Below are 14,077 nucleotides of genomic sequence, written 5' to 3'. Positions count from 1 at the left end.
GATTTGGTGCAGCCAGTTACATGATTGGCCGAATGACGTGTCAATAAAAATGGGAGGGTCTAGCCTGCCATATAAAAGGGACTACAAACGGCCCGTCACCAGGCCCTTGCCAGTTAAGGGGCTACCCACTTGATTTACTATTATCCACTAGTATGTTGCCTGAGGTACTACAAAGTGAAATTATTGGGCAGTGCTTCTCGGTTATTTTCTGTTATGCCCCCTTCCAGGAAGAAGAAAACCTTTTGCGCCCCCACCCCCAACTCTACGCTCTACGCTCTGGAACCCGCTCTACGCTGAGAGTAGGCAAAAAAAAAAAAAAAGACGTAACCCCCCCTCGCAGTGCGCCCCACTGTTTGAGAAGCACTGGGTTAGTGAGTCATGTTAAGATTACAGCCAGAGTTTCCTGCATGATTAAATCACCATGGTGACTCATGGTGAAGGATGATTTTATTTACAGCATGTTTTAGGTGCTTCATAGAGTCTCTGCTGACAGGAATCCATTTAATATGTGCAAATGAAGTCCAGCTACTTACTGCAGTGCAAACTGTGAGTCACATTTTCACAGAAATATGCATGTATTCATCTGGTGATGCAGAAAATGTATAATGGTTATTTAAACTTGGCTATAATCACATTAACACTGCGAAACATTCACCAGCAGTGACTATTTGAGTCAATAAAATGAACTGGACTTCACATCTCCGTTATCGGGCCGTGGGGCCGTCGGCTCACGTTAGGAATCAACAAAAGTACCGAGAGTTGTTTTTGTTCTCTTATAAAGAACAGCATTTAAAATAATATTCACAATGTGCAGACTCACAGGTTCCAATTAAAACAAAGCAGAATGTTTGAACATTGCGCGCAGGAGCAAACACACACAGCAAAATATCGTCACAAGGTAAAGATCATTCAAACTGATCTATGATCAGAGTTATCGATTTTAAGGCTACATTCACACTGCAGCCTGAAGTGACCCAAGTACGATTTTTTGTGAAATCCAATTTTTTTTTGCTCAGTCGCTCAATGTTTACGGACGTAAGTTTGTTATCCTTCCCGCCGCCACGTAACGGGACGCAGAATAGCGACGTTTGTCGAGTATCAATGACGTGTATGTCGGTTAAATACGACCTGGCCGTACAGACACAGGTCGCATTTGAAAAGATCGGATACAGGACCCAAGAGGGCAAAAAAATTGAAATTAGGTCACGTCAGGCTGCAGTGTGAACGTAGCCTAATCTGGATCTAGCAAAAGTCGAACAGTAACTTTGAAAACAGATTTACCTGTTTCTGTGTATTTTAACTGACATCACAGCCATTTCACTTTTGGATTTTTCTTTGGTGTCACACACTAGATAAACAGTTGAACTCCTTTACACCATAAAAAAAACTACTTTATGTCCTTCACAGAGACATTAACAGCAGTAGGAGGCTCTCAGTGCAGCTGCTGGTCATCAGGAGGCGAGCATGAAGCCCGACTCTTTTTGTCTTTATGTTTTCTGTAGCAAACAAAAGCAACAGCAGCAACAGCAAGAAGCACAGCAGCAACTGAGAGACCAACGATCAGTCCAAAAAATCCTCCATCCTCTGTGGGTCCTTGTGTCTGACCTGCAGGTAGAAACAGGTGTGAGGTGTCAGCTGTCAGGTAGGTGATGAGTGAAGAACAGAACAGAATCCATTTCCTCTTCAAACTGCTGTCAGACATTATCTACTGCACTCTGATCACATCACTCAGACCAGCTGCTTTCTACAAAGTCTCATCAACAACATCTTTAGAAACAAACATCAACAACCAGGAAGCAGCTTCACCTCTGATCACAGACACACTGAACTCTGCTCACTCACCTGGAGGAGCAACACTCAGGTTGATGATGCAGATGGGGTCATTCTTCAGATTAGATCTTCTCCTGCGTGAATTTCGTAGCGTAACACGACACTCATATATTCCCTTGTCGTTAACCGTCACATTCTTCAGAATCACAGACACGTCTCCATCCTTCATCTGTCTGTCCTGCAGCTCCACCCGATTTTTAAACAATGGATGCTGGTTTGTTGCAGTAAGGACCTCATCCCGGATCAGAAACACATATTCTTTCCCCAGGTCAGTTCTGCTCCACTCGAAGGTTTTGATGTTGTTGATTGAAGCTCGACACGGCAGAGTGACGCTCTGTCCAGACTCAGCTGTGATGTTTTCCTGCTCTGAAGCACAGAGCAGTGAGGTTAAAGGGGTCACTTTAATGAGAACGATGAAGACTTTAATGACTGAAGGTGTTTCACCTGTTTCTCAGGTTAGTTACAAAAGCTTTCAAATAATAATCATGACAGAATCCTGAGAACAACCTTAGAATTGAGACATTTTTCCCCAAGATTTTCCCCATAATATCAAAGGTAATTGGTCCTTAGGTCTACCCACTGAGGCTGAGTAGTTTCTTAAAGAGAAGATAAAATGGTGGAGAGGAAACACTCACATCTTCCAGACTTAGAAAAGGTGTTGACGTGTATCCACATTCCTGTTTCAGTGGCATTATAAACAAAAAACTGATCATTTCCCCTCAAATAGATTTACTTCTATTCTGGCCTCTTTTCGTTCTAAATGATGCAGAAGCTTTTCCTGTGCTGTTAAAGCTGAATTCCATTCAGGGCTCTGACTCATGTGTTTGTCCCATTATCCAAGTAATGGAATTTGAGCCATCACCATGCAAACTGGAAATAAGAATATTTCACATTCACAGTAAAAGTCGTGCCTTTTAAAATGAGTTGGCTGCAGGAGTAGAATTAAACATGAGCACCTCACAAAGGTTAAAAATCCACACCATAAATCCCCTTTCAATATCCACACTTTCTCCTCACTTAGATAAAGCTACAAGACGATGGGAGTTTTTTCTTTTCCGTCCACCACAGCCTGTAACTTCCCCAGCAGCAGATGAACTCACCTGGAGAGGCAGAAACCAGCAGGCAGGCAGACAGCAGACTCCAGATCAGCCACGCAGCCATTCCCGATTAAAGATTAAAGTCTAGATGTTTAATCTTGGTGCCTCTGAATTTTCAGTGTTTAAATGAATAAATACTACAAAGCTGTGAAAGCTACAGTGTCTGACTCTGAGAACAGCTCTTATTTAAATGTCACTGAGGGAGGAGCTCATAGCTGGGATGATGAAATGGGTGTCTGAATCACAGCCTATAGGCTGCTTTCAAAGGCAAGAAAAAAGAAAACAGAGCTGCAGCACTTAGTCTATAAAGTTCCTTTAACAGGGTTTTATATGATACTCACTCATCACCCACAGCTGTTTTTGTCAGGGCTGTTCAGTGGAGTGTTGCTGGGAGACGGAGGGAATGACTTCCTGTCCTGATCCTGCTGCTGAGCCGGGATTCAATTTATTCTTTAAAAACAAAAACAGAGCCAGGATCCTGCTGCAGCCCACTCGCTTTTTATCAGTTACAAGCTGCAGATGCTGCTTCTGCCAAGTGTGTGTGTGTGTGTGTGTGTGTGTGTGTGTGTGTGTGTGTGTGTGTGTGTGTGTGTGTGTGTGTGTGTGTGTGTGTGTGTGTGTGTGTGTGTGTGTGTATTCCCATTCTTTCCCTTTTACATCAGTGGGAACATCCTCAGATGGGTGTAGGATCCTGTGTTCCAGTGGGTGGTGGGAGTAACCTTGGTAACTTTGTGAAGTTTGGCTGATCACATGGTTACAGGGTGGGTAAGTGACTCTCAGAAAAATCCCAAAAGGATCAACAGGTATGAGATCAGCTCCAACTGACCGATTCTTTCTCCAGACCAGGGTTATAATAGTTTTGGATTTTACATTATCGTTTAGTTTCAGTTCGTTTTTACTTTTGTTTCTCTAATTCAGTTAGTTTTAATTAGTTTTCAGAGTGGTTTTGCTCGTTTTTATTAGTTTTTATTTTAGGTTTAATGCTTAGTTTTAGTTTCGTTTCGTTAGTTTCAGTATTAGTTTTAGTATTTTCGCACTTTGTTAGGTACAAGATTCAATGCGCAAAAGTGACTACTGTGTAATAAAAACTCAACAAAAGATACCATAAAGAAATATATTCAACAACCAACAGTTCACAGACAGAAGCACTACATGCTAAATGTGTAATAATTAGGACACACATGAACATCAACAGGGAGAAACAAAGAAAAACATGAACTCCCAAACTCAATAAATTCTTCAATAAACTCCCAATAAACTCCAGTGTCAGTGCAGTAGATTAACAACAGCTACATGTGGAGTTTGACAAAAACAAACTCTTTGAAGGAGTCAAAGGTCAAATCCAGCTGCATCCTGATGTTCTCACCACCTGAAGCTGCTTCTGTTTTGGAGCTAGTTTGGTTAGATGCTTGCTGATTAAACTTACAGGGTCTTTGCAGCCTCTGTACACAACCTACGGAAGTGTCCGACCTCATGTCCACATTTATGCTTGTGTAGCTGTGTGTGTTGTATGTGTTAATTACCTTGTGGTCGTGTGCTGCGGTGCCAGCTGGGACTTTTTTTGGTCCTCGTTCTTTGTGCTCAGTTTTTTAGCCGCAAACATATTTGTCCCTGTTTTTCCACTTCCTTCATTTCCTCACGTCTATTCCGACAGCAGTCTCCCTCCAGGAATTTGCTGACATTTGTGAGTCCTTATACTGATGCTTTGATTATTATTCCTGATTGTTATTCTCTCACTGATAAATTAGACGGAAACGCACAAGGACTGAACAGGTTCATCACAGCGTTGCGGCAGCGTGGACCCGCTCTGAACCGACTCTGCCGCTTTCTCGTGCACACGCAAGCAAACAGCTGCCCGACGGCGCTCCCAGCTTAAACTCGGAGAGCGCAAAAATGATCAATCCACAATAATTTCAGTTAGTTTTAGTTAGTTTTTTTTAATCTCACAATACAGTTTTAGTTAGTTATCGTTTTTTCCTTTTAATTGTAGTTTTTATTTATTTCAGTTAACGACAATGTTTTTGCGATTTCAGTTTTCGTTATTTCGTTCGTTTTCGTTAACTATAATAACCCTGCTCCAGACAATAGTGTCACTCCTCCTGGAGGCTCTGGGTCAGACCTCTGTGGTGATGGAGAGTAAAAGTAGATTTTTTTTTTTTTTTTTTTTTTTTTTTTTTTTTTTTTTAGCCTGTCATGTCTGGCATCTTTCACAATCGGAATGATGATCCGAATGCACTGATGTACCAAACATATTTGCTTTGACAAGAACAGCTCTATATGTTTCCTATAGGCTCTTCTTGTTAATGTTTGCAATTTTATTTTTATTTATTTATCTTTTTATTTAGTTATTCATGCCAAGTCTGACAGGCAACAAGGAAGGGGCAAGAACAAGAGGTGGGGGGGAGAAAAGGGGGGGGGGGGGGGGGGGGGGAGAGAAAAGGAAGAAAGGAGATAGAAAAAAAATAAAAAAAAAAAATAAAAAAAATAAAAGGGGTTGATATACTCACACACACACACACACACACACACACACACACATCCATACACACACCCATATGCACCTACATATACACACACACACAAACACACACACACACAAGTTTATTGTTTGTAGTAATGTGTGTGTATGCGCCTTTGTCATGCAATGTATTCGATAATGAGGGCGAGAAACTGCAACCATGCCCCCCGCGATCCAGAGGCAGATAGGGAAGGACCCAGGGGACCCAGGCCATCCACAGCACAGGAGCTCAGAAGACTCGGGGCCACACATCCCGATGGCAACCGCGTACACTCCCCAGAAGAGGAAGGAGGGAGGCTACAGACGGAACCCCCACAATCCAGGGGCTAGAGTCCAGAGAGCCAGAGACGACGGGCAGCCCACCCCCCCCGGCAGGCCGGCACCCCCAGCACGAGCCAGGCATGCGGCCCCCGAGGCCCCAAGCGCCCGAGAGCAGCCCGACACCCGGCAGAGCCCCCCCCCGCGCCAAAGAGGCCCAAGCCACCCCCAGGCCACGGCCGCCAAGGGAGCAGGCCAAAAACCATGCCGAGACATCCGGCCACACATCCCGGGACCCACGGGCACCCACACCCCAGGGGCGGCAGTGACGACCAGTGGGGAGCAGCGTGGAGCGGTAGGGAGGGGTAACTCCCACCCTCCGTGTCCCACCGGTGCCAAGGCTTGGCAAGCCACCAACCCAGGCCCAGCTGTCCACACACACACACTCTCACAAGCACGCACGTACACACACACACACACGTACCAGTCATTCCCTCATGTACACACACGCACATACACACGCACGCACATTCGCATGCACCAGTCACACACTCATGCATACGCACATGTAACATACATGGACACCTAATGTGGGAGAGCGGGTACCAGCACCAAGCCAGCGGCAACCCAGGGAAGCAGCCAACCCAGCCCCGAACAATGAGCCAGTCCCCATCCCAGGCGGGGTGCATGGAACTGGGGTGTGAGAAGGCCCGCCCGCCCCCTCCTCCCACCCAGCGTGTTGGGGGGGTGATGTGAATGTATGTACTGAGAAGAATGTGTATGGCTGTGTGAAAACTACAGTGCTTTTAAAATTGGAGGGACAGATGTAATATGAGCACTGAATAACAGCGCCCATCCACACTGTCCCCCCAAGACCCTCAATGTCTAAAATGTAAATAAAATTGAGGTGCAGGCAGCAGTGAACAGACAAGTGGGGCCACCTCAGCAGTGCCACCCACTAACCACTGTGTGACACACCTGCCCCCCAAGGCCCTATATGTACTATGATGTGTTGTGAGCTGTATAATGCAATTAAAAAAGGAGGAGTGGGACATCACGCAGCACAGCGAGCAGAGCCGAGGTGATGGCCCTACTCACTGCAGCACGAGCCCCCCACCCCCGAGAACCTATGTGTGCATAATGTGATGTTAAACTGAGTGGGAGGAGGGGAGGGGCCAGGATAAATATGACCGGGAGGCAGAGGACTACCCCCCGGAGGAAGAGAGCCAGCTAGCTACTGGCTCACTAGGCACCCCAGTTCCCTACACCCCCCCGCAGCCCAGGGAAGGCAGGTCCAGGGCCTGAAGTGACCGCACCCCCAGGACGCCACCGTACTCCAGGCCGGCACCCACTGCCCCCACTGCAAACAGGACACAACACACAACCCACATGCATACAAAGGACAACAAATATCGCACACACACACACACGCACGTACGCACACATACACATGCACGCACACACACGCACACACACACAGACACACACCCCCACATACATACTCACACATACACACACACGCACACAGTGGTCCTGAGTCAGAACCAACCGGCCCCGTGTGGGGCAACTGCTGCTCCCTCACCTGAGCGCCCCACCACCCCATGGGGGAGGGCACCCAGAATCCCGGAATGCCAGCCAGACACCCCGACACAGCCAACCCACCCCACACGGCGGCGCGCCCAAGGGGGCACAGACCCCTCCAGCGCAGGGAGGGGCCCAGCCACGAAACGGGCAACCCCGGGCACCAGGGCCCCGACCCCCGCACCCCGGCCCCCACAGAGGAAGCCGGCCACCCGGACGGGGCCAGCACCGCCACCACGGGACCCCGAGCCCCACACCCCACGACCATAAGAGCACCATCCAAGTCCCCACCACCAACAACCAGGGCCCGGACACAGAAACCACAAAACGGTAGCCACCGCCTCCAGGCCAGAGCCATCAGACACCCAGGCCCCCCCGGCCCACCCCCAGCCACCTACCGGGTGCGCCATGAAACCAGACCACAGCTCGTCACCCCCATCATGCGATGGAGCTGATCAGTGGGGACCAGAGAGATTCAAATTTTGCCAGTTGATTTTTAGAGGTGGCAGACATTCTTTCCAGACTAATGTGGTCTAAAAGTAGATTCTTATAGTGAGTAACGCATAAATCATTTTTTGATTTCCAATTCATGAGGATAGTTTTCTTAGCGATGCATAAGGTAGTAAGAACTATGTGTGATATATTTGTTTCCATGTTTAATTCACTTAAATCGCCTAGAATGCACAGTTTTGGTGATGTTGGGATATCGCAATTAAAACATGTGGATAATTCCTCACATATCCTCTGCCAGAACCTCTGAACAGGTGTACAAGACCAAACTGCATGCATGTAGTTTTCAGTATGGTTGCCTGAACAGTGGGTGCATATATTTGTGTCTCTGAGGCCCATTTGGAACATCCTGTGTCCTGTATAATGTATTCTATGGAGAGTTTTGTATTGTATAAGTTGTAAATTCGGACTTTTAGTCATTTTGAAAGTGTTTAAACATATCTGTGTCCAGAAGTTTTCCTCTGGGTTAATGGAAAGATCTCGCTCCCATTTTGTAGTTGGGAGGGATATTGAATCATTAATTTTTAATAATAACTTATATATTTTTGATAGTAATTTAGGGGTATAAAGATTTAGAAATTCTGTTACCAGTACAGGGGTTTCTAATTTTAAATTATTTAAATTAAACCTTGCCTGTATGATAGACCTCAACTGCTGGTATTCGAGAAATTTGCTATTGCTAATTTCATATTTGGAAATAAGTTCTTCAAATGAAATAAAGGTCCCATCGTGAATAACATGTTCTAAGTTCTTTATTCCTTTCTCTTGCCATGTTGAGAAGTTCAGTACTGTTTTTTTCTGACATATATCTGGATTGTTCCAAATGGGTGTCAGTTCACATGGGATAAGTGAAGACTTTGTTATCTTTAAGAATTCCCACCAGGCTGTCAGAGAGGTGTTTATGTTAAGACTTTTAAAACCGCTATGATGTTTAATACTGACGCTAATGAAAGGTAAGTCAGAGATTTTCACTTTTCCACAGAGATTTTTTTTTTTAGTAGCGTCTGATGTTTCTGTTTCCCTGAAGAGTAGTTTTAGATGAAATTTTAACTCTTTCTCGTTCCATAAGTATTAATCTATAAATCAGGACACCTGTTTGTACTTGTGGACTTCATATCAGTCACAGGTAAACAAGTCCTTCATGGGCTCTGCCCATTAAACACTGTAAAACTGTAGTAATAAAATGTAAACATTAATTTAATGGTGTTTGAATATAACCCATCAGATTCTCCTGTATTTCCCTCCTGCTTTCAAATATTCTGACCTTTAACATAGCAGCTCTTTTCCAGTCTTACTGAGCAAAGCGTTTAAAGCCCACACACATTGATACGGCGCTCTTAACACTAAATTACTTTACAGGGGTTTTTGTCTCTTTGTAGGCCGGCCAGCTTCAGTGTCCTCCTCGTCTCTGCCCCTGTACCACTGCACTACATTCACGGGGAAAGACATAATTATTGCATGCTTGCCAGTTGTGTCAGCCAACCACTTCTGACATCGCCCCTGAACCGACTGCAGCACTCCCATCCTCCGCAACCTCACACGGAAATGCTCCACATTTCCTAGATGTATCTCAGTCATGTAAACAACAAGCCACAAAGCAACTATCATGACTTCTCATTCATGATACCCATTTAACTCTCACTGTGGGTAAAATATCTAACAAAAGCATGCTGGGGCCTGTTGTAGACAGTCCTCAGGCCGCACATTTAGTGTTGCAGCAGAGCAACCATTCCCTGTCCTGAGAGCAGACTGAGAAAGGCACAAAAATACATGAAGATGATGCAGATGTACAAAAAACCAGTGTCTTTAAAAAGTTACATTTGCAGGAAATTGTGAAAGAGTAACTTCTGCTCAACAGGACTGGGTATGGATGTTGAAAGGGGAAATGGGAGTCCGGGTAAGAATGAGCCGTTAATCTGATTTTGAGGTCATGGTAGTCTCCAGAGGTTGGAACAAAAAAAGTTTGGCAGGTAAGTGCAGCAGAGAGATCACCGGTGGATCCATCTGACTTCAGCAGTCTTTCTTTCCTGCTTCTAAATTCAGATCAAACTGAAGTTCTTGTACTCGGCCCCACATGGTGTCTAACCAGATACTTACTCTGGATGGCATTACTTTGGCCTCCAGTAACACTGTGAGAAATCTTGGAGTCATTTTTGACCAGGATATGTCCTTCAATGCACATATTAAACAAATATGTAGGACCGCTTTTTTGCATTTGCGCAATATTTCTAAAATTAGAAACATCCTTTCTCAGAGTGATGCTGAAAAGCTCATTCATGCATTTATTACTTCTAGGGTGGACTATTGTAATTCATTATTATCAGGCTGTCCTAAAAGCTCCCTGAAAAGCCTTCAGCTGATCCAAAATGCTGCAGCTAGAGTACTGACAGGGACTAGAAAGAGAGAGCAGATTTCTCCCATATTGGCTTCTCTTCATTGGCTCCCTGTTAAATCTAGAATAGAATTTAAAATTCTTCTCCTCACATACAAGGTCTTGAATAATCAGACCCCATCTTATCTCAAAGACCTCATAGTCCCATATCACCCCAACAGAGCACTTCGCTCTCAGACTGCTGGCTTACTTGTGGTTCCTAGGATACTTAAGAGTAGAATGGGAGGCAGAGCCTTCAGTTTTCAGGCGCCTCTTCTGTGGAACCAGCTCCCAGCTTGGATTCAGGAGACAGACACCCTCTCTATTTTTAAGATTAGGCTTAAAACTTTCCTTTATGATCAAGCTTATAGTTAAGACTGGATCAGGTGACCCTGAACCATCCCTTAGTTATGCTGCTATAGGCCTAGGCTGCTGGGGGAGTTCCCACAATAGACTGTTTCTTTTCATTCACCTTATTTAGTTTGTTTATACTCCACTCTGCATTTAATCATTAATTGTTATTAATCTCTGGCTCTCTTCCACAGCATGTCTTTCTCTCCCCTCAGTCCCAACCGGTCTCAGCAGATGACCCCCCCTCCCTGAGCCTGGTTCTGCTGGAGGTTTCTTCCTGTTAAAGGGAGTTTTTCCTTCCCACTGTCACCAAGTGCTGCTCATAGGGGGTCGTTTTGACTGTTGGGTTTTCTCTGTATTATTGTAGGGTCTTTACCCACAATACAAAGCGCCTTGAGGTGACTGTTTGTTGTGATTTGGCGCTATATAAATAAAATTGAATTGAATTTCTTCACTGGGAAGCAAATAAGACACTGACTCTTCGTAAGGTAAATGGGGGGGCTGATTAGGTGGCAATGATCTGATAAGGACTGTGAGCACCAGGCGGTCCTTAAATAACCCAACAGGAACCATGACACAAACGTTCATATTTAGAAGAAAAAAACACACAGAGGAAGAGGGTGGGCTTTATTTAGTGTCAGTAGCAATAGATGAGAGAAGGCAGATTACTGAGAGGAACAATGAGGCGAACATCTCTGCTGTGTCTGTTCTGTAAGTAGATTCTCACTGTTTGTTTGAATTTCTCTATTTTAATCACCACCTCTTGACAGAAGGCATGAAACATTTACATCAGCCTAAAAAAACCTTATGAGACAAACTGCAGGTCTACAGAGGAGCTCTCACCATCTTCAGCAGGAACCTGTAGAAACTTGTAATGCTCTGAGTTAGGTAGAGTCAGGGATTGCTCAGAACAAGACATTATCGTAATCAAGTATGCTAGAAATAAGAGCACTAAGCAAGTGGGTGTCACCAGACAAGAAAAGGTTACACATACCAGCATCACTAGATCAGAAACCTCCAAGTAATAAGCTGATTAATATAACATGAGCAGAACTGTTGTAAAAATAGCATACATATATGTGTGTGTGTGTATTCAACTGCACTTGTGACTTTAGCATTTTCATCATGTTTTCTATGTAAATAAACCCAAGTTTCATTTGTCTGCAGTTCTGATCTCACTGCCGAGCTGCACAACAAACGGAGGTTAGTCGTTGAAGATTTTTAAATCTCTTAAATTATTGACATTGTTACTTTACAGGAACTCTGTAAAGCAAAATGAAACACACTATTAAGGATTTTAAAACATAATTTCTGAATATATGCTGCTCAAAAACTTAAAAGAGCACTTTTCATTCAGAGTATAGGATCAAATGAATTAAACTTCTGGGATAGCCGTACACCGTGAATCACCTCCTTGTCATGGTAGAGGGGTCTGTGTGTCCCAGTGATCCCAGGAGCTATGTTGTTCGGGGGCATGCCACATGGAGGCTCAACCTGCTCGATCTGAACCCGAATGGTGTTTTGTTGTTGGACATCTGTGCAAACCACAGTTTGTCCATAATGAAAACTATGTTTGAACATAAGGATGTCCATAAGTGCATGTGGCACAAGGACACCCTAGAACACAGGTTGATGATCGATTTTGTAATCATATCAGAATCAGAATCAGAATCAGAATCAGAAGGTTTTTATTGCCATATGGGTGAACAGGTTCACAGCATTAGGAAATTGCTGCGGTACTTCGTGCGTACAGAAAAAAACAAATAAGTATAAAAACTATAAGACAATATACAAGTATACAAATTGCAAATATACAGAGATATTAGAGCTATAACTATAACACAATATTACAAAATTACAAAATATACAGTGCAGAGACTAATTAAAAGATAAAAGAATGTAGACTATATTCCACTAATATGTACATCAGTGCAGTCAGACAGGTGCATAGACATAGGGTCATCAGCGTTTGTGGAGGGTGGTGGTAACAGTCTTAGGGTTATTGTTCATGAGTCCAACAGCAGAGGGGAAGAAACTGTTCTTATGGCGGGAGGTTCTGGTCCGTATGGACCGTAGCCTCCTGCCTGAGGGGAGAGGGTCAAAAAGTCTGTGCCCAGGGTGAGAGTGGTCGGCTGTGATCCGACCTGCACGCCCCAGTGTCCTGGAGGTGTACAGGTCCTGGAGAGATGGGAGGTTACAGCCAATCACCTTCTCAGCAGAGTGCACAACGCGCTGTAGTCTCTGTTTGTCCCTAGTGGTGGCTCCAGCGTACCACACAGTGATGGAGGAGGTGAGGATGGACTCAATGATGGCAGTATAGAACTGCACCATGGTCCTTGCTGGCAAGTTGAATTTCTTCAACCGCCGCAGGAAGTACATCCTCTGCTGGGCCTTTTTGATGACAGAGGTGATGGTGGGCTCCCACTTGAGGTCCTGGGTGATGGTAGTTCCCAGGAAGCGAAAAGAGTCCACTGTGGTGATGGGGGTGTCAGTCAGGATGATGGAGGGTAGAGGGGCTGTGTGCTTCCTAAAGTCCACTATAATCTCCACTGTCTTCTGGGCGTTCAGTACCAGGTTATTGTGGCTGCACCAGGACGCCAGACATTTGACCTCCATCCTGTAGGCCGACTCGTCCCCGTCTGAGATGAGTCCGATGAGAGTCATGTCGTCTGCAAACTTAATAAGCTTGACAGACTGGTGGTCAGAGGTGCAGCAGTTGGTATACAGGGAGATCACCAGATCTGCGGCTGTATAATCTGAATAGAGGAGCTGAGCTGTGGTGGTGAATTGGCTCAGTTAGTGGGGGAGAATGCTGGACAGATTCAGCACACCTAAATGTATTGTGAGGGTGTGCTGGGAACACCTGGCAGAAGCCCCAGTCCACAAGATCTTCAATTCCCTCCGCCGGCAGAACTTTGACATTATTCGGAGGGAGGCTTAGGACTCTGAGTTCAAATAGACAACGTTCCACACCTCCATTGTTGAGGCTGCTGCTGAGAGCTGCAGCTGCAAGGTGGTTGGTGCCTGTCGTGGTGGTGATCCCCGAACCAGATGGTGAATTGAAGGGAGCCATAAAGCTGAAGAAGGAGTCCTATCAGGCTTGGTTGACCTGTGGGACTCCGCAGGACAAGCGGAAGACGGCTCGGGCAGTGGCCAAAGCAAAAACTTGGGTGTGGGAGGAGTTTGGTGAGGCCATGGAAAAGACTTTCCTCAAAGCAATCCTTGAAAACTATCAGGAAATGAGAAAATGGTACTCTACTCTATGGTCTATAGTGTGGGTGGGGTGCTGCTGACTTCAACTGAGGAATTTAGTTGGGTGGTGGAAGGAATACTTTAAGGAACTCCTCACTGACACACCTTCTGTAGTGGAAGCCGAGTGAGGTGGTTAAACAACGGGACTCCTGAAGGCTCTGGCTGCAACATCGTGTGGAGATCTGGTGCCACTGGATTGCCAGACAGAAAAGATATTTCCCCTAATGGGGATCACACTCCTCAGCTGAAGGACCCTAGTCAAACCGCGGATTCCAGAGTAATAATATGTTTCTTTAGTCTTGGTTATAG

At 45.2% G+C, this 14,077-nt stretch overlaps 1 protein-coding gene across 1 annotated transcript; it reads right to left on the bottom strand.

Annotated features, from left to right (window-relative positions):
• Positions 1–406: 406 nt before the first annotated feature.
• Positions 407–3,162, bottom strand: LOC115777453 (hepatitis A virus cellular receptor 2-like). The gene is made up of 3 exons (XM_030725361.1): positions 2,931–3,162; positions 1,843–2,196; positions 407–1,605 (listed from the first exon to the last, which is right to left on the bottom strand). The coding sequence occupies exons 1-3, from the start codon at positions 2,989–2,991 to the stop codon at positions 1,433–1,435; spliced, it is 588 nt and encodes a 195-aa protein (XP_030581221.1). The 5' UTR covers positions 2,992–3,162; the 3' UTR covers positions 407–1,432.
• Positions 3,163–14,077: the final 10,915 nt, after the last annotated feature.

Source organism: Archocentrus centrarchus, unplaced genomic scaffold, assembly GCF_007364275.1.
Source record: "Archocentrus centrarchus isolate MPI-CPG fArcCen1 unplaced genomic scaffold, fArcCen1 scaffold_53_ctg1, whole genome shotgun sequence".
Classification (NCBI taxonomy): domain Eukaryota; kingdom Metazoa; phylum Chordata; class Actinopteri; order Cichliformes; family Cichlidae; genus Archocentrus; species Archocentrus centrarchus.
Note: the sequence above shows the minus strand (reverse complement) of the source record. Positions and strands in the feature narration are given on the sequence as shown.